The sequence below is a fragment of the Eulemur rufifrons genome, chromosome 5, assembly GCF_041146395.1.
Source record: "Eulemur rufifrons isolate Redbay chromosome 5, OSU_ERuf_1, whole genome shotgun sequence".
Classification (NCBI taxonomy): domain Eukaryota; kingdom Metazoa; phylum Chordata; class Mammalia; order Primates; family Lemuridae; genus Eulemur; species Eulemur rufifrons.
Window position 1 is genome coordinate 40,359,241 of NC_090987.1, and position 17,238 is coordinate 40,376,478.

Sequence of the window (17,238 nt, forward strand, 5' to 3'; positions counted from 1 at the left end):
GACTTCTCAATTCTGGATAAGAAAAAAATAGGAGAGAGGATCAACCAGGAGAAGTTATTGGAAACTCCTATTAAATTAGCCAAGGATTTCTAAAGAAAAGATTAAAAGGGAAAGAGCAGACTAGAAAGAAAGGCTGAGGCCGGGCGCGGTGGCTCACGCCTGTAATCCTAGCACTCTGGGAGGCCGAGGCGGGTGGATCACTTGAGGTCAGGAGTTCGAGACCAGCCTGAGCAAGAGCGAGACCCCGTCTCTACTAAAAAAATAGAAAGAAATTAGCTGAACAACTAAAAACATATAGAAAAAATTAGCCGGGCATGGTGGCACATGCCTGTAGTCCCAGCTACTCGAGAGGCTGAGGCAGTAGGATTGCTTAAGCCCAGGAGTTTGAGGTTGCTGTGAGCTAGGCTGATGCCACGGCACTCACTCTAGCCAGGGCAACAAAGCGACACTCTGTCTCAAAAAAAAAAAAGAAAGAAAGAAAGGCTGAGATGCAGTATAAGACAAAAATGTACCATTGGGGGCACATCAGAAAAGGTCAGGAAGTTGAAAATAAAACTAAGAATCTGAATATTCTTTTTAGATCATCTATTCAGCAAATTTCTATTGAGTGTTTGCTTAAGTCCCTAACAGTGGAGTAACAAATATGAATAAGAATATGCACCTGCCCTAATGTACCTTGAGGTCCTAAACACAGGTACAATTAGGTGTTTAAGATGTTATGACAGAATCCTGTGCACAGCCCAGTGGACGTAAAGGAGGGAGAGGTTAGAGCCACCAAGATGCTCAGGAAAGGTTCCTTATAGTAGATGACACTTGAGCTCAGCCTTGCAACATGACCAGGCATTGGTGAGATGGACTATAAGGTGAAGTGGGGACTTCCACACAAGGGGAGCTGTCTCCAGGGTGCATCAGAAAAGGGCACTGGTTTGGCATGGCCAGACCCAGGGTTCAACAGGGACAAAGTGAAAGATTGGGTTGGAGAATGCAAAGAAGGGCCAGGTTCAAGTGTTTTTAATGCTAAGGACTTGAGTTTAGACAATAAGGAGTCATTAAAAGGGTAGAATACTGTTTTCAGATTTTTCTTACTAGAAATATCATTCTGACAGCTGTGTGAAGGGGATTGGGAGAGGGTGAGGCTGCACAGACTGGAAAACCTGATGGGCAATTGATGAAGAGGGTTGCCTGGACTTCCATTGACACATTCTTTAAATGTGTTAATACTTTCCATCTAATTTCAAGCCTCAGAAACTCTTTTTTTATTTCTTTAAAATGACTTCGAATATTCTAACTCTGATCTCACTTCTCTTATTTCCGAGATTTGGTTTTGGGGTTTTGGTGCTGGTGTTGGTAGTGCCAGGTGAGGGTAGGGTGGAATGCAATGCAGGCATCTCAGTGGGGGTCCAGAGGGCTAAGACCATGAGTTCCGCTTGCTTGCTTGCTTGCTTTCTTTCTTTCTTTTTTTTTTTTGTTTTGAGACAGAGTCTTGCTCTGTCACCCTGGCTAGAGTGCAGTGGCATCATCATAGCTCACTGCAACCTGTCACTCCTGTGAGCAATTGATCCTCTTGCCTCATCCTCCCAAGTAGCTGGGACTATAGGCACACACCACCACGCCCAGCTAATTTTTTCTATTTTTAGTAGAGACAGGGTCTCACTCTTGCTCAGGCTGGTCTCAAACTCCTGAGCTCAAGCTATCCTCCAGTCTGGCTTCCCAGAGTGCTAGGATTACAGGCATGAGCCACAGCACGGGCCTGTTTGTTTTGTGACAGGATCTTGCTCTGTCGCCCAGGCTGCAGTGCTGTGGCATCATCATAGCTCACTGCAATGACAAACTCTTCTGCTCAAGTGATCCTCCTGGCTCAGCCTCCTGAGTAGCTGGGGCAATAGGCGTGTGCCACCATGCCCCAGCTAATTTTTCTTTTTTATAGAAACGGGTCTCACTCAGTCACCCAGGCTGGAGCACAGTCATGTGATCATAGCTCACTGCAACCTCAAACTCCTGGCCTCCAGTAATCCTCCCATCTCAGCCTCCCAAAGTGCTGAGATTACAGGTGCACACCACCTCACCCAGCTGATTGGTTGTTTGCAATTCAGGTATATACCTGATGCCACCAACTATGCACTCCTCTGAAATAAAGATAGAAGGACATTCACAATATTTACAAATCCTACATTTATAAATGTTACGAATAGGGAAAGTGTGGTTTACCAATAACAGCATTTAGTCCTGTGTGATTTCCTAGTGAGCCCGTAAATGAGGTAAGGGCCATTTTGCCGTGAGGTTGAGTAAGCACATATTTGCAGGGTTTGGCTCCAGCTTCTATATCCTGTCATCTCTGCAGATGAACTCACTGGTGCTCAGTAGCAACAAAACTATTCGAGAATGTGCTCTGCCTAAACACACGGAATCAGCAGATTCTTTGGTCTCTAGAGAGAACAGAAATAAGTCTCTTTAGTCTTTAATATTAAAATAAATTAAGTCTATTTTGCAAATAGCTGCTTCAGGCCATTAATAAATATTTATTAACTGCCTGGGATACCCCCAAAGTCCTGTGGGAGAAACAAAGAACCATGAGGTTGTAGTTGGGGAGATAACATATTCATACAGCAGTATTAAAGATCTATATTTAATAAGGTTAATAAATATTAATATTTAAATATTTATATTAAGTAAATGTTAATATTATACAACACTTCTATCTCAAAACAGTGTATGATTTATTTCCAAATGACAGCTAGAGACAACAAATGTTTCAGGATTCATTGTGAGTTGGTGAGGTCTGGAAAGGCTTCATGGCACCAAACTAGGCCCTGGAGGTCAGGGAGATGCTATAAAGCTAGTTTGGTTAGAAGAACAGCATAAGATGAAGCATAAAGGCAGGACAGTCCATGTGTGTTTGTTTAGTGACTTCTGAGTATTTTCATAAGGTTACTAGAGTGAAATGTTATGAATATAGTTCAGTTAGGGTCAGTTGGGACTCACTGGTTCTTAAGTCCAAACTATTGCCTTTTTTTTTTTTTTTTTTTTTTTGAAACAGAGTCTCACTCTGACACTGGGGCTAGAGTGCCATGGCATCAGCAACCTCAAACTCCTGGGCTCAAGCAGTCCTCCTGCCTTAGCCTCCCAAGTAGCTGGGACTACAGGCACGCACCACCACACTCAGCTAATTTTTCTATTTTTAGTTGCCCAGCTAATTTTTTTCTATTTTTTGTAGAGATGGGGTCTCGCTCTTGCTCAGGCGGGTCTCGAACTCCTGACCTCAAGCTATCCTCCTGCCTCAGCCTCCCAGAGGGCTAGGATTACAAGTATGAATCACTGTGCCCGGCTATATTGCCATTTTTTAATAACAAATATTTTGTTTTGCTTGCTTTACTACACAATATCTTTATTTATTTATTTATTTATTTTGAGACAGTATCTTGCTCTGTTGCCCAGGCTGGAGTGCAATGGTGTGATCATAGTTCACTGCCACCTTGAATTCCTGGGCTCAAGTGATCCTCTGACCTCAGCCTCCCAAGTAGTTGGGACTACAGGCACAAGCCATGATGCCTGGCTAATTTTTCTATTTTTTGTAGAGATGGGGTCTCACCCTGTTGCTCAGGCTAGTTTCAAGCCATCCTCCTGCCTCAGCCTCCCAAAGTGCTAAGGTTACAGGTGGGAGCCACCTGCCCCCAGCCCACAACATCTTTTTAACTTGATATATAATGCTCTGACTATAAGGGATAAATAAAAGGAAAATAGTTTTTAATAAAAAGTACGTATTTGATTCCACTTATGTGCGTTATCTAGTCAAACTAGTAGAAACAGAAAGTGGAATGCTGGTTGCCAGGGGCTGAGGGGAGGGAGAAAAGGGGAGCTGTTGTTCAATGGCTGGCTACAGAGTTTCAGTTTTGCAAGATGAAAAGGTTCTAGAGATCTGTTGCTCAACAATACACATACAGGTAACACTACTGTACACTTAAACATGGTTAACATGGTGTATTAGTCAGGGTTCTGCAGAGAGATAGAATCAATAGAATATATACAAATAGATATATGAGAGGGGATTTATCAGGGAAATTGGCTCACTAGAGTAAGGAGGCTCAGACTCCCATGGCAGGCCAGTAGCAAGCTGGGGCTCCTGAGGTGCTGGTAGCATGTCTCCAGGGAAGCCAAAGGTGCAACTCTCAGTCCCAGGCCAAAGTCCTGAGAACCTGGGTTGGGGGCGGGGGCTTGGGCTTGTGTAAATCCTGAAGTCCAAAGGCCAGGGAGCCAGGAGCAGTTGTCCAAGGACTGGAGAAGAAGAGTATATCCAAGCTCCAGCAGAGAGATGACACAGGACACATTTGCCTTCTCTCTGTTTTTATTCTCTCCAGGTCCCCAGCAGATTGGATGGTGCTGGTCTATGTTGAGGTGGCTCTTCCCCACCTAGTCTACTCAGACTCACATACTAATCTCCTCTGGAATCACCCTCACAGACACACCCCTAAATAATGCTTTACTAGTCAATTTTTTTTATCGCCGCCCCGCCCCCCGTCAATTTTTTTTTTTTTTTGAGATAGAGTCTTGCTCTATCACCTTGAGTAGAGTGCAGTGGTGTCATCGTAGCTCATTTTGACCTCTAACTCTTGGGTTCAAGCCATCCTCCTGCCTCAGCCTCAAGTAGCTGGGCTACATGCACGTGCCACTACACCCAGCTAATTTTTCTTGTTTTTTGTAGAGACAGGGTCTTTTTTTTTTTTTTTTTTTTTGTTGAGACAGAGTCTCACTTTGTTGCCCAGGCTAGAGTGAGTGCCGTGGCGTCAGCTTAGCTCACAGCAACCTCAAACTCCTGGGCTTAAGCGATCCTACTGCCTCAGCCTCCCGAGTAGCTGGGACTACAGGCATGCGCCACTATGCCCGGCTAATTTTTTCTATATAGATTTTTAGGTGTCCATATAATGTCTTTCTATTTTTAGTAGAGACGGGGTCTCGCTCAGGCTGGTCTCGAACTCCTGACCTTGAGCAATCCACCCGCCTCGGCCTCCCAGAGTGCTAGGATTACAGGCGTGAGCCACCGCGCCCGGCCGAGACAGGGTCTTGTTATGCTGCCCAGGTTGGTCTCAATCTCCTGACCTTGAGCGATCCTCCATCCTCAGCCTCCCAGAGTGCTAGGATCACAGGCATGAGCCACCTCGCCCAGCCTACCAGTCAAGTTGACACCTAACCATCACAGATGGTAAATAAAATTTATGCGTTTTTCCCACAATGAAAAATACGTATTCAAATATGTAGATATGTCTAAGAGTGGATGTCTTTCATTTGGTTTGGTTGGGATTCATTGTCCCTACTGTATCTGAGCATTTATGCCTTTTATTAGTTCTGGGGGAAAAAATGCCTCTCACAATCTCCCTATTCTCTTTTCATGTAACACAAATTAAATGTATGTCAGATCTTCTCATTCTTCCATGACTCTTAACCACTTTTTCATATTTTCTGTATCTTTGTCTCTCTGTACTATGTGATTTTTATGGAAGTAAAACTTACATTCAAAATAATAATTAGTGTACACTTAAATGAATATGTCCAGACTGAACACTCCATGGAGCCAGCACCCAGATCAGGAAACATTTTCAGCACCCCAGAGGTATTCCTCACACCCTCTTCTAGTCACAGCCACCCCAAGGTAACATTATCCTCTGTCCTTTAATTTTGAGGCAGATGTTGTGGTGTAGTTTTGCTAGGGGCTCTGTTTTTTTTTTTTTTTTTTAAATCATTATTGCAATATAATTCATATACCATATAATTCACCCATTTAAAGTGCACCATTTAATGATTTTTACTATATTCACTAAGTTGTGCAACCATCAACACAATCAGTTTTAGAACATTTTCATCATCCTCATAAAGAAACCCTATACCCATTAGCAGTCACTCTTCATTCACACTCCCCCTCTCCTGCCCCAGGCAACCACGATTTTATTTTCTCTATAACATCTATAGATTTGCCTATTCTGGATATTTCATATAAATGGGATCATACAATATGTGGTCTTTCATGACTGGTTTCTTTCACTCATATTTGAATTAATTTTTGTATGTGCTATAGGATAGGGGTCCATCTTCATTTTTTTTGCATGTCGATATCCAGTTGTCCTGGCATCATTTGTTAAAAAGTGCTATTCTTTGTTCATTGCATTGTCTTGTCAAATTCAATTGGCTTTAAATGCGAGGGTTTACTTTTGGGCTGTCAATGCTATTCCATTGATCTATATGTGTATCCTTATGCCAGTACCATACTGCCTTGACCACTGTAGCTTTGTAGTAATCTCTGAAATCAAGAACTGTGAGTCCTTTAACTTTGTTCTTTTTCAAGATTGTTTTGGCTATGCCAAGATTGTTTTGAGTTTCTTGAATTTCCACATGAATTTTAGGATCGGTTTGTTAATTTCTGCAGAGAAAGAGAAGTGAGCTGGAATTTCGATGGGGATTATATTGAATCTGTAGATCAATTTGGGATTATTGTCATATTAACAATATTAAGTCTTCGCATCCATAAACATGGGATGTTTTACCCTTTATTTTTGTCTTGTTTAATGTCCTTCAAAATGTTTTGCAGTTTTCAGAGTATAAATTTTGCATTTATTTTGCTAAATTTATTTTAAAGTATTTTACTTTTTGATGGTATTTTAAATGGAATTGCTTCCTTAATTTCATTATCAGGTTGTTCATTGCAAGCATATAGAAATATAATTGATTTTTGTATACTGATCTTATATTCTGCAACTTTGCTGGACTCATTTATTAGTTCTAATAGTATTTTAGTGTATTCTTTATGGTTTTCTATACACAAAATATTGTCTTCTGTAATAGCGATAGTTTAACTTCTTCTGCAATCCAGATGCCTTTTATTTCTTGCCTTAATGTCTTGGCTTGTGCTTCCGATACAATGTGGTTTTTTTTGTTTGTGTTTTTGTTTTTGTTTCTGAGATAGGGTCTCCTGTCACACAGGCTGGAGTGCAGTGGCGTGATCATAGCTCACTGCATCCTGGAACTCCTGGGCTCAAGTGATCCTCCTGCCTCAGCCTCCAGAGTAGCTGGAACTATAGGCTTGTGCCACCATGCCTGGCTAATTTTGAAATTTCTTTTTAGAGATAGGGTCTCCCTATGTTGCCTAGGCTAGTCTTAAACTCCTGGCCTCAAGCGATTCTCCCATCTTGGCTTCTGAAAGTGCTGGAATTACAGGAATTAGCCACCACGCCCAGCCTCCAATACAATGTTGAAGTGACAGAGTGGTCATTCTTGTCTAGTTCCTGATCTTAGGGAGAAAAACATTGTCTTTTACCATTAAGTATGATGTTAGCTGCAGGTTTTTCATAAACACCTTTCATGATATTGAGGAAGTTCCCTTCTATTTCTAATTTTCTGAATGTTTTTATCATGAAGTGGTGTTGAATTTTGTCAAATGCCTTATCTACGTCTATTGAAATAATAATGTGATTTTTGTCCTTTATTCTGTTGCTATGGTATATTACATTAGTTGGGTTTTGGATGTTAAGCCACCTTTGCATTCCTGGGATAAATCTCATTTGGTCAAACTACATATTTCTTTTTTTTTTTTTTTTTCATTTTTCTTTTGCATATTTCTTTTTGATGTACTGAATTCTTTCTGCTAGTGTTTGGTTGAGGATTTTTACATCTATATTCATAAGAGATATTTATACTATGTCTGGTTTGTTTTTTTATAAATCCATTCTAACTTTCCAATATTCTGTTGTTTTTTAAGGGAGATTTAGGGAATTTCAAAAAGTATGCTTCTGCTTCTGACATCTGAATGTGTGCTGCCAGAAAAATTCATTAAAAAATATTTGTGGCCGGGCGTGGTGGCTCACGCCTGTAATCCTAGCACTCTGGGAGGCCGAGGCGGGTGGATCGCTCGAGGTCAGGAGTTCGAGACCAGCCTGAGCAAGAGCGAGACCCCATCTCTACTAAAAATAGAAAGAACTTATATAGACAACTAAAAACATATATAGAAAAAATTAGCCGGGCATGGTGGCACATGCCTGTAGTCCCAGCTACTCGGGAGGCTGAGGCAGTAGGATCGCTTAAGCCCAGGAGTTTGAGGTTGCTGTGAGCTAGGCTGATGCCATGGCACTCACTCTAGCCCGGGCAACAGAGTGAGACTCTGACTCAAAAAAAAAAAAAAAAAAATATTTGTGGCCAGGTGCAGTGGCTCACGCCTGTAATCCTAGCACTCTGGGAGGCCGAGGTGGGAGGATCGTTTGAGCTCAGGAGTTCAAATCCAGCCTGAGCAAGAGTGAGACCCCCGTCTCTACTAAAAATAGAAAGAAATTTGCTGGACAACTAAAAATATATAGAAAAAATTAGCCAGCCATAGTGGCACATGCCTGTAGTCCCAGCTACTTGGGAGGCTGAGGCATAAGGATCGCTTGAGCCCAGGAGTTTGAGGTTGCTGTGAGCTAGGCTGACGCCACGACACTCTAGTCTGGGCAACAGAGTGAGACTCTGTCTAAAAAAAAAAAAAAAAAAAAAAAAAAAAAAAATTTGTGGAGGAAAACTCCACAAGGCAGTTTTATCCAAGCATCTATCTTTTTTTCATTCAACATTTATTTAGCATTCATGGATACATTATCAAAAAATAAATTAATGTTAATGACCCTGTAGTCTCAAAGATCTCAATGAATAATAAAAGTAGCCGAGTCTTTTCATGTATATGGAAGGTTTACCTCAATCTCACATTAACAGCTTATAGTTTATCAGTGTAAGACCTGCTGATTTTATTTTAATTCAGTCTTAGTTTAATTTGTTTTGTGGAATGGAAAATCAATACCTCTGGCAAGATCTATTAGCACATTTGCTACTAATGTCAATATCTATTTGCATGATTCTTTACTGTTCTGGTTGTTCTTGCTTGTCAGACAAATTGTGTCAAAGAAAACAAGTTAGGAAATAACCAAGAAATAATATCAGATTTTAGTCTGAAAATGTTGGTTCTTGGCACACACATGGCAGAAGAATGGCCAGGGGCATCAAAGTTAGGCAAGCACGAAAATGAGGTTTATTGAGGAGAGAAAGATAGGATTATAGGGCAAGAGCAAGATACAGGTTTACAGAGCATGATACATATGCCGCAGATGATGACCGAACCCATTGTCGCAGCAAAGAGAGAGTTAAAGGAAGGGTGCAAATGGAACTTGGTTATGGTCTGTGTCTTATTTTAGATTGGGACCTCCTTCATGGTTCAGAGGTCACCATGGAACCACTTTGATTGGACAGTTGAGAGTCAGGTGACCTGAGTCTTAACTATGCATGCAGGTTTTCCTGACTCTATGGTACCTATGCTGCTTGGCCTGTCGGCTAGAGAGTCCTCTGCATTCTTTTGCAGCTGGCATGCTAAGTTATGATTGGCAGATTTGTAGGGTATTCCCTCCTCCCCCAGGTATGGCAGTTGCTAGAGACAGGATTAGGGTGTGGCAGGACCAAGATGGGGACAATAGCCCCCACTTTTATCCCTAGGAGACCCGGAATCCCTCCGTATCTACCTAACAATAATAATGCCTGAATTAAGTTTGTTCTATTGAAAGAACTCAGGGAAATCTCAGGTAAATACCAACCATTGAGTTCCAGGAAATTCTATTGGACAAAAATGTTCTTCATATGGAATATTTAACTCTGAAATAAGTTTCCTAAAATAACTTCAAGGAAAAATAACTTTTAAGTTTATTTACCTTTGATGTTTTAAAGCTGTTAGAATTTCTGGATATGTCTGGAAACAATATTGATGATCTTCCATGACATGTGTTTATAAATACCAGTCAGCTGGCATTTCTGCATTTGATAAGAAACCAATTTCACATTCTGCCTATTTTTTTGAACCTTTAAAACAAAACCAAGTAACTAAATATTACAATCATATATTAAAACTATTCAATTTCTTTGATAACAACATATAACAGAAGTGAGATTAAATTTAATGTAATATGAATAATTTTAACTAGGAACTGAATTGACATATTCATTATTTTTCAGGTAATGCTGTACAAAGCTTGAACAATAGTGTAACAAAGTCGTAGGAACTATCAAAGAACTTTACCAATGAAAATGTTTCTTGGTAATGCAATTTAAGTCTCTCATTTGCTGTAGTTTTTATTCTCTTAATAAACTCTCTAAAGGCAATATCCTGTGAGATTGTTTGATGCCCACGTGGCATGTTGGTGACTGTACATGTCTTTTGTGTTGTGGATCCCAGGCCTTTTTGATATTGAATATGTTCCATGCTGTTTCAAGTTTTTCTTTTTCTTTCTTTTTTTTTTTTTTTAGAGATGGGGTGTCACTCTATTGCCCAGGCTGGAGTGCAGTGGTGTGATCATAGCTCATTGTAACCTTGAACCCCTGGGCTCAAGTGATGCTCCTGCCTCAACCTCACGAGTAGCTAAGACTATAGGCATGCATCACCATGCCAGCTAATTTAAAAAAAATTTTTTTGGAGATGGGGTCTTGCTATATTTTCCAGGCTGGTCTTGAACTCTTGGCCTCAAGTAATCCTCCCACCTCAGCCTCCTAAAGGGCTGGGACTAAAATTTTAAAATCCAATTCCTACATCACTTCATTGATGTATTCAATCTATTGATAGATTCATTTGTCATGCATTTATTGTGTACCTAGTTTGTAAAAGACACTGAGCTAAGCACAGGGGAGCCTCTGCTCTCCAAGAGCTGCCATGTGAATGGGGAGAGAGGGCATACAACACTGGGACTGTAATGCAGACCTTCTCAACTGGTGTGACCAGACAAGAGTTACAGATGTGCCAGCTGACCTTCAGGGTGGCGGGGTCTGGAGAGAGCCCTGGGCCCTAAGTAGTGTCGATAATTCACCCTAGGGCTCGGAACAAGTACTATCATTTTCTATGTGGGCCATTATGGGGAAAAAGAGTTAAGGTGCTAACTGTTGTGGCAGGTGTTAAAATTACTATGGAAGAAGAGAGAATAAGTTCTGCCTGAAGTGCTTGTGAAGAGCTGAACCTAGATAGTAAGCAGGATTCCCACAGGCGAAGAGTAAGGGGAAGTGGAAAGTAGTGATTTTTAAAAATGCACATATGCTGTGTTTCTGCAATCCCCCTGTTGGGAATCTATTCTAAAGAAATTAAAATAGCAGGAGGTAAAGACATATGTACAAAGATGTTTATTATAGCCTTGTTTATTGTAGCAAAAAACTAGAAACAACATAATTATGTCAACAGCAGAATGGTTGAATAAATTATGGTATATCCATGCTATGGCAAGTCGGCAGCTTTTAAAAAGAGATAATTAAATCTCTATGTGTTGACCTGCAGTTGTAAAAAAAAGTTGTATAGCAACATGTATAGTTAGATTCATTTTTGTAAGGCAACAACTTATAAATGAGAATATGTTGATCTATGAATATGGAGAAAGATGTAGGATACACTGATCTGTTAATATTGGTTACTTGGGTAGTGGTGGTTAAGAGGGTGGTATTGGTTGATTAATTTTTCTTTTATAGCTCTCTATTGGTCTTGCTACAAGGATCTTTTTTTCTGTTTTTTCTTTCTTTTTTTTTTTTTTTAGATAGGGTCTGGCTCAGTTCCCAGGGTTAGAGTGCAGTGGCGTCATCATAGTTCACTGCAACCTCAAACTCCTGGGCTCAAGTGATCCTCCTGCTTTGGCCTCCCGAAGTGCTAGGATTACAGGTGTGAGCCACCATGCCCAGCCAAAATGATTTTTTTTTTTTTTTTTTTGAGACAGAGTCTCACTCTGTTGCCCGGGCTAGAGTGAGTGCCGTGGCGTCAGCCTAGCTCACAGCAACCTCAAACTCCTGGGCTCAAGCGATCCTCCTGCCTCAGCCTCCCAAGTAGCTGGGTCTACAGGCATGTGCCACCATGCCCGGCTAAGTTTTTCTATATATATTTTTAGTTGGCCAGATAATTTCTTTCTATTTTTAGTAGAGACGAGGTCTCGCTCTTGCTCAGGCTGGTCTTGAACTCCTGACCTCGAGCGATCCACCCGCCTCGGCCTCCCAGAGTGCTAGGATTACAGGCGTGAGCCACCACGTCCGACCACAATGATCTTTTTTAAATTGTCATTGAAGCTTGGTGTTTTGGAGTAAGACACAAACCAGGAAGCAAGAGGATGGGGGGGAACTGAGAGCACGTTTGTGAAGGGGGCTCCCTTGTAAAATGTTAACTTCTTACATGATTTCATTTCTATGGAAAGGGAACTTTAGTACATTTAGAGCTTCATCTCCTCTCTCCCTACTCTGTACTTTCCTTTTTAAGAACCCAACCTCAGTAAAGAAAGTTACATCCAGCTGTACACCTTGGCCAGGTGGTTTGAAGGAGATTGAGGTTTAGGACAGGGAGGATACGGGTGATCAGTTGACCTCTATCGCTCTGCTGGACCCTCTTGGAGACCACCCAGGAGGCCCAGGCAGAGACCTGCAGACAAGCCGAAAAGCAAGCAGAGGTGTGGCTTGTGGTAGGACAGTGGAGGTGGTGGAGTGGCTTCAAAGGGACAAGCTAAGGTCAGCTCTCCCTCAGTGCTGGAGGGAGCAGAAAGAAACAGGGCATGCCTTTTCCCACCGACTGCTCCAGCATTGAGGGCTATAGTGAAGGTTTTCTGGTGTGTGAACCTTTTGTTACACACCAAGTCCATCAGTATGTTTTCCTGTATGTTTACTACTATTTGTCAGAAACCTAATTAGGCCAATTTTCCACCCTAGAGATTAGGAATAGGAGCTGAGTTTGAAACTGTACTTTGGGAAAGATTTCTTATTTTATAGAAACGTCAACACAGTGGAATGACCTCTTAAAGAAAAAACTATACTCGTTCTAGTTCCTTCCCCTCAACCTTCCTTCTTTTAAAATAACATTTATTGTCGTTAGCTTTTTTGTTTCTAACACAGACTCAATGTAGAAAATTGCGAAAATTCAGTAAAGAACAGGCAACATTTTGGTCCCACGGTTTAGAGATAGCTGGGGACATTTTTCTTTAAACAATAATGGGGGTGTTGTGAACTGTTTTGTAAATTGCTTCCCCCCCCCCCTTATTTTCTACCACTTTCTACATTTTTTTTTTTTTTTTTATAAGGACTATCTTCCGACTTTTCTCCACCGGCGGTCGCAGCCCTGGCCATTTTCGGTCGTCTCCTGCAGACAGTCAGCAGCGTGCCGCCCCTCCCACCGCGAGGCTGCGGGGGCGGGGTGGGGGGGAGCCTTAGAGGCGCGGCCCCTTTAAGGGGGCAGGTTCCAGGGGTGGGGGGCGGTCCTCGCGCTGATTGGCGGAGCTCGGAGCCACGTGGCGGTCTCTGGGCGGGGCGTCCAGCGGCGGGGTTCGGGCTGCCTGTCCCCAGGAAGGGGGCGAGTTGACAGATGTGCGTGAGGAGGTCCCTGATCGCCCTCACCTTTTGTACCTGCTACCTGGCTTCTTACCTCACGAACAAGGTGAGGAGGGCGGGCGCGGAAGGCGGTGATTGCACGTGGGAGATTTGCGTCCGATCATCATTCTGTAACAAATGCAGCCTCCAGCTTTTATTTATTATTTTTTTTCCTGATGGTGATGGAGAGGAAGCCGACTCCGTGTGGGATGCTGCTCCGTGTGTGATCCAGCACATCGGCTTGTAGAAATAGGATTTATTGGACTGTTCTGTCCCTTTTTTCCGTCCTGTAAAGCACCCTGTACATCTCCTGGGAAATAGGGTTTTTTGACTGCCCATTTCCCGGGAACTTAAGTTTGGGCTGTGTGGACTACTTTTAAGGGAAAGAAAGCAATTGGTTCCTGTTTTTTTGGGAATGAAGGGTCTGAGAAGAAATCAGACACATCCTGCCTTCTTTTCTAAACACGGCCCTGCCCCAGAACCCCGAGGTTCCAGAAGCCTTTAAACAGAAGAGATTAATCCATCTCCCCCTCACACCACTGATTCCCAGATCTATGTTTTATATTTTCATCCCAAATACTTCCAGTACATTTAAGAGTTTTTCGTGGAATTATTTTTTAAAAATAAAACCTAAATTTAATTTTAAGTTTAAAATAATGTCATAGAACCCTTCTGATGAGGAGGCAGAGAAGTAGTGGTGCCATGTTTTTGTTTTTGTTTTGCTTTGTTGGGAGAGGGAAGCTGGCCTTGGGTTTGGTACCATGCAGGGAAATCTGGGACCCATTGGGCCTGGGTGGGAAGTCACCTGCTGGCCTGGACTCTGGCTGGCCCAAGTCACACTGGTGATATGGGGCCTTAGACCATCTTGCCCACTGTGGGGTCTTTACTGTGGGGTCTCTACTCCCTCTTGCTCCTCACCTCTCTCTCTGGAAAGGGACCATCAACAGACAGCATTTCCTTCTCCCTTCTCTCTTAAAGTGAGTGGCTGTCTTTAGTATAGTCAGAGGATGTTCCCAACTGCTTCCTCTCTCCAGTTGATTTTTAGTTATGGTGAGGGCCTTTGAAGATGCATAAACGCACGCTGTCTTGCTGGGAGGCAGTGATGGGTTTACATCCTGGCTCCACTTACCTGAACTTTGGAACCTTAACCTCTCTAAACCTAAGTTTTTTAACTCTCAGATGGAATAGAGAGTTCTCTTAAAAGAGTTATTGTGAGAGTCAGTGGAAATGATGTTTGTAGGGTGGTTGGCCTAGTGCCCACCATCATGGTAAATGCTCCATAAGTGGTAGCCACTCTGGAAGAAAAGAAAGGACAATCTTTTGTTTATGGTGTGATGCAGTAATTATTAGCTTTTAACAGATTTGTTTTATTCTCATGGGGCAGGTAGCTAAATTAAAAAAGATACTTTGTTTGTAGCTCCTACTCAGGAATATGTGAATTTGTGAAATCCTAGATTTCTCAATTTAACTATTCTAATTTGCCTAGTTAACCTGATGGCTATATTGATAAAATTGTACTTTAAAACAGAATAACCATCCTTTTATTTACATATAATTATTAGAAGGGGGCATATTAACATGACTGACATGAAAACCCACAAGCTATGGCATTGGTTAGACAAAAAACATTTTACCTAAGCAAAAAAAAAAAAAAAAAAATCCAGCAGGCAAACAGCATTTAGTGTATAGAAATTTATTCCCCTATGTACATTTGCATTTGTAGCATTGTTATTATTATTATTATTTTTTTTTTTTGAGACAGAGTCTCACTTTGTCACCGTAGGTAGAGTGCTATGGCGTCATCATAGCTCACAGCAACCTCAAACTCCTGGGCTCAAGAGATCCTTCTGCCTCAGCCTCCTGAGTAGCTGGGACTGCAAGTGCACACCATCTATGCCCGGCTAATTTTTTCTATTTTTGGTAGAGACGGGGTCTTGCTCTTGCTCAAGCTGGTCTCTAACTCCTGACCTCAAGTGCTAAGATTACAGGCATCAGCCACCACGCCCAGCCTAGGAAGAACATTCTTAAAAAAAGAAAGTTGTATATAGCTCATTCTAACACCTTCTACTGTTTCAAAGAATGATTGATGTTTGTTTGAAGTTTGAAGCACCAAGTGTGCTGTGAAAGGAACCTGCTGTAGGTGGGGAGGGAGGAGAAAGCATCACACCCTTGAGTTCTGGCTTTGGTGGCCTGGGCTGGCCAAACCTGAATGACATGTTCCTCTGTCCTGTGGGAAGTTCCAGCAGTAACCAGGGCCTCGGTAGCCATCTCTCCTTCTTCTCCTCACAGCAATTGAGCCTTCAGCCTGGAGGCAAATTCCATTCCTGTTCTGAACATGTGGTTGGCATCCTTTTTTTTTTTTTCCTTTTTAATTTTTTGTAAAGACACAGTCTCGCTATGTTGCCCAGGCTGGTCTAGAACTCCTGACCTAAAATGATCCTCCCACATGGGCCTCCCAAAGTACTGGGATTACGGGCATGAGCTGCTGCACCTAGCTAGCATCCTTGAAATATGAAAAATGCATTAAATTAATAAGAAGAATATTTATACCTCAGTGAAAATGGATAAAAGGCACAAATAGACAATTCACTGAGTAAAGAGATATGAGTGGATAATAAACATGAGAAATTTGCTACGCTCATTTTAAAGGCTCCCAAATTGCTCTTTGTCTTTCGTTGAGAACCTGCCTGCTAGGGCCTTGCCATTCTGCCAAACAGCATTTGCTCTGAGCAACACTTCCCAGTGAAGTGAGGAATTGTTGAAAGGGGACATTTTGGGGACTTAGATTCTATTTGTCGTGTATTTTTTTTTTCTCTGTTCTTCAGCAAGGGGAGGTAAGATCTTCAGGATCTTTGATCTTCCCCAGTATCTAGGCCAAAACTAAGCATGCAATAAACTAAATAAGTAGTTGTTACTGTAATGACGCTTGTTAAGGGTGTTATGGGACATGACTCAGATGCTCACTTACTCCTGTCCCTTTCTCTGTTTTAGAATACAAATCTCAGGGAAAAGTAGGGAGGAGTGTATTGAATTATGTGAGTAAATAGACTTCAGGGAAGAATCATAAATATAGGACAGAGCACAGGCCATCAGCCTAATGGTGGCATTTAGGAGCTCAAACAAGGGGGATGCTGTGTGGGCCGAACCCTGGGGAAAAAGTGGATGTGTAAATTTGCCTAATACCAGTCCACTCCATTCTTTTAGATCATGTGAAAAATCAGTAGAGTCCTTGCCTAAAGCCATTTTAGACTTTTAAAAAATTCTTTAAAGTGTTCAATAATAGGACAAAATGGAAAAAGATACCCAGAAGGACACAATTCCTTCCTGCATAAAGTACTGTAAATTTGATTAAAAGACATAAGAGAAATACAATTTAACCTCAACTGAGTTTTTAAAAAAATTCTGAAAATGCTAACCACAACAAAAATTATGATATCTCTGCAGAATTAGTTAGAAGAAAATCCTTTAATGCAAAAAAATAAATAAATAAAATAAAAACCTAAAAATTAAAGGAGAACAAAGAAAAGAAAGACTAAGATGCAGTTCTTCTCAAAGAGAAACAAAGAAGGGATTAGATTTTTAGGTAATCTGGACAGTAGATGAAGTGGACACCCTGACAACACAATCTGTATCCAGGGACTTGTCCAGTTTTCTCTGGAGTTGCTACGGTTACAGTGTGACATTTTCTGGGGTCTGGGAGGATGCTGAGTGTTTGGGCATCTCTGGGGGGGACCCAGATGCTCTGCCTCCTGGGTTTCCCTATGATGCCAACTCTGCTCCCCAACTAAGATGGCCAAGCTTCTGGTGGCCCTGGGTAAAAGTAGGTTCACTCTCTTTAGTATGATTTGGAAGGTGATTTGTTTGCCCATT

General features: G+C 41.8%; 1 protein-coding gene across 1 annotated transcript in view; it reads left to right on the top strand.

The window, feature by feature from the left end:
• Positions 1-13,335: 13,335 nt before the first annotated feature.
• Positions 13,336-17,238, top strand: part of TMEM241 (transmembrane protein 241) — a 109,160-nt gene continuing 105,257 nt past the window's right edge. The window contains exon 1 of the mRNA XM_069468179.1: positions 13,336-13,435. Coding sequence (XP_069324280.1) covers positions 13,364-13,435 — 72 coding nt within the window. The 5' untranslated portion in view covers positions 13,336-13,363. The remainder of the gene's footprint in view (positions 13,436-17,238) is intronic.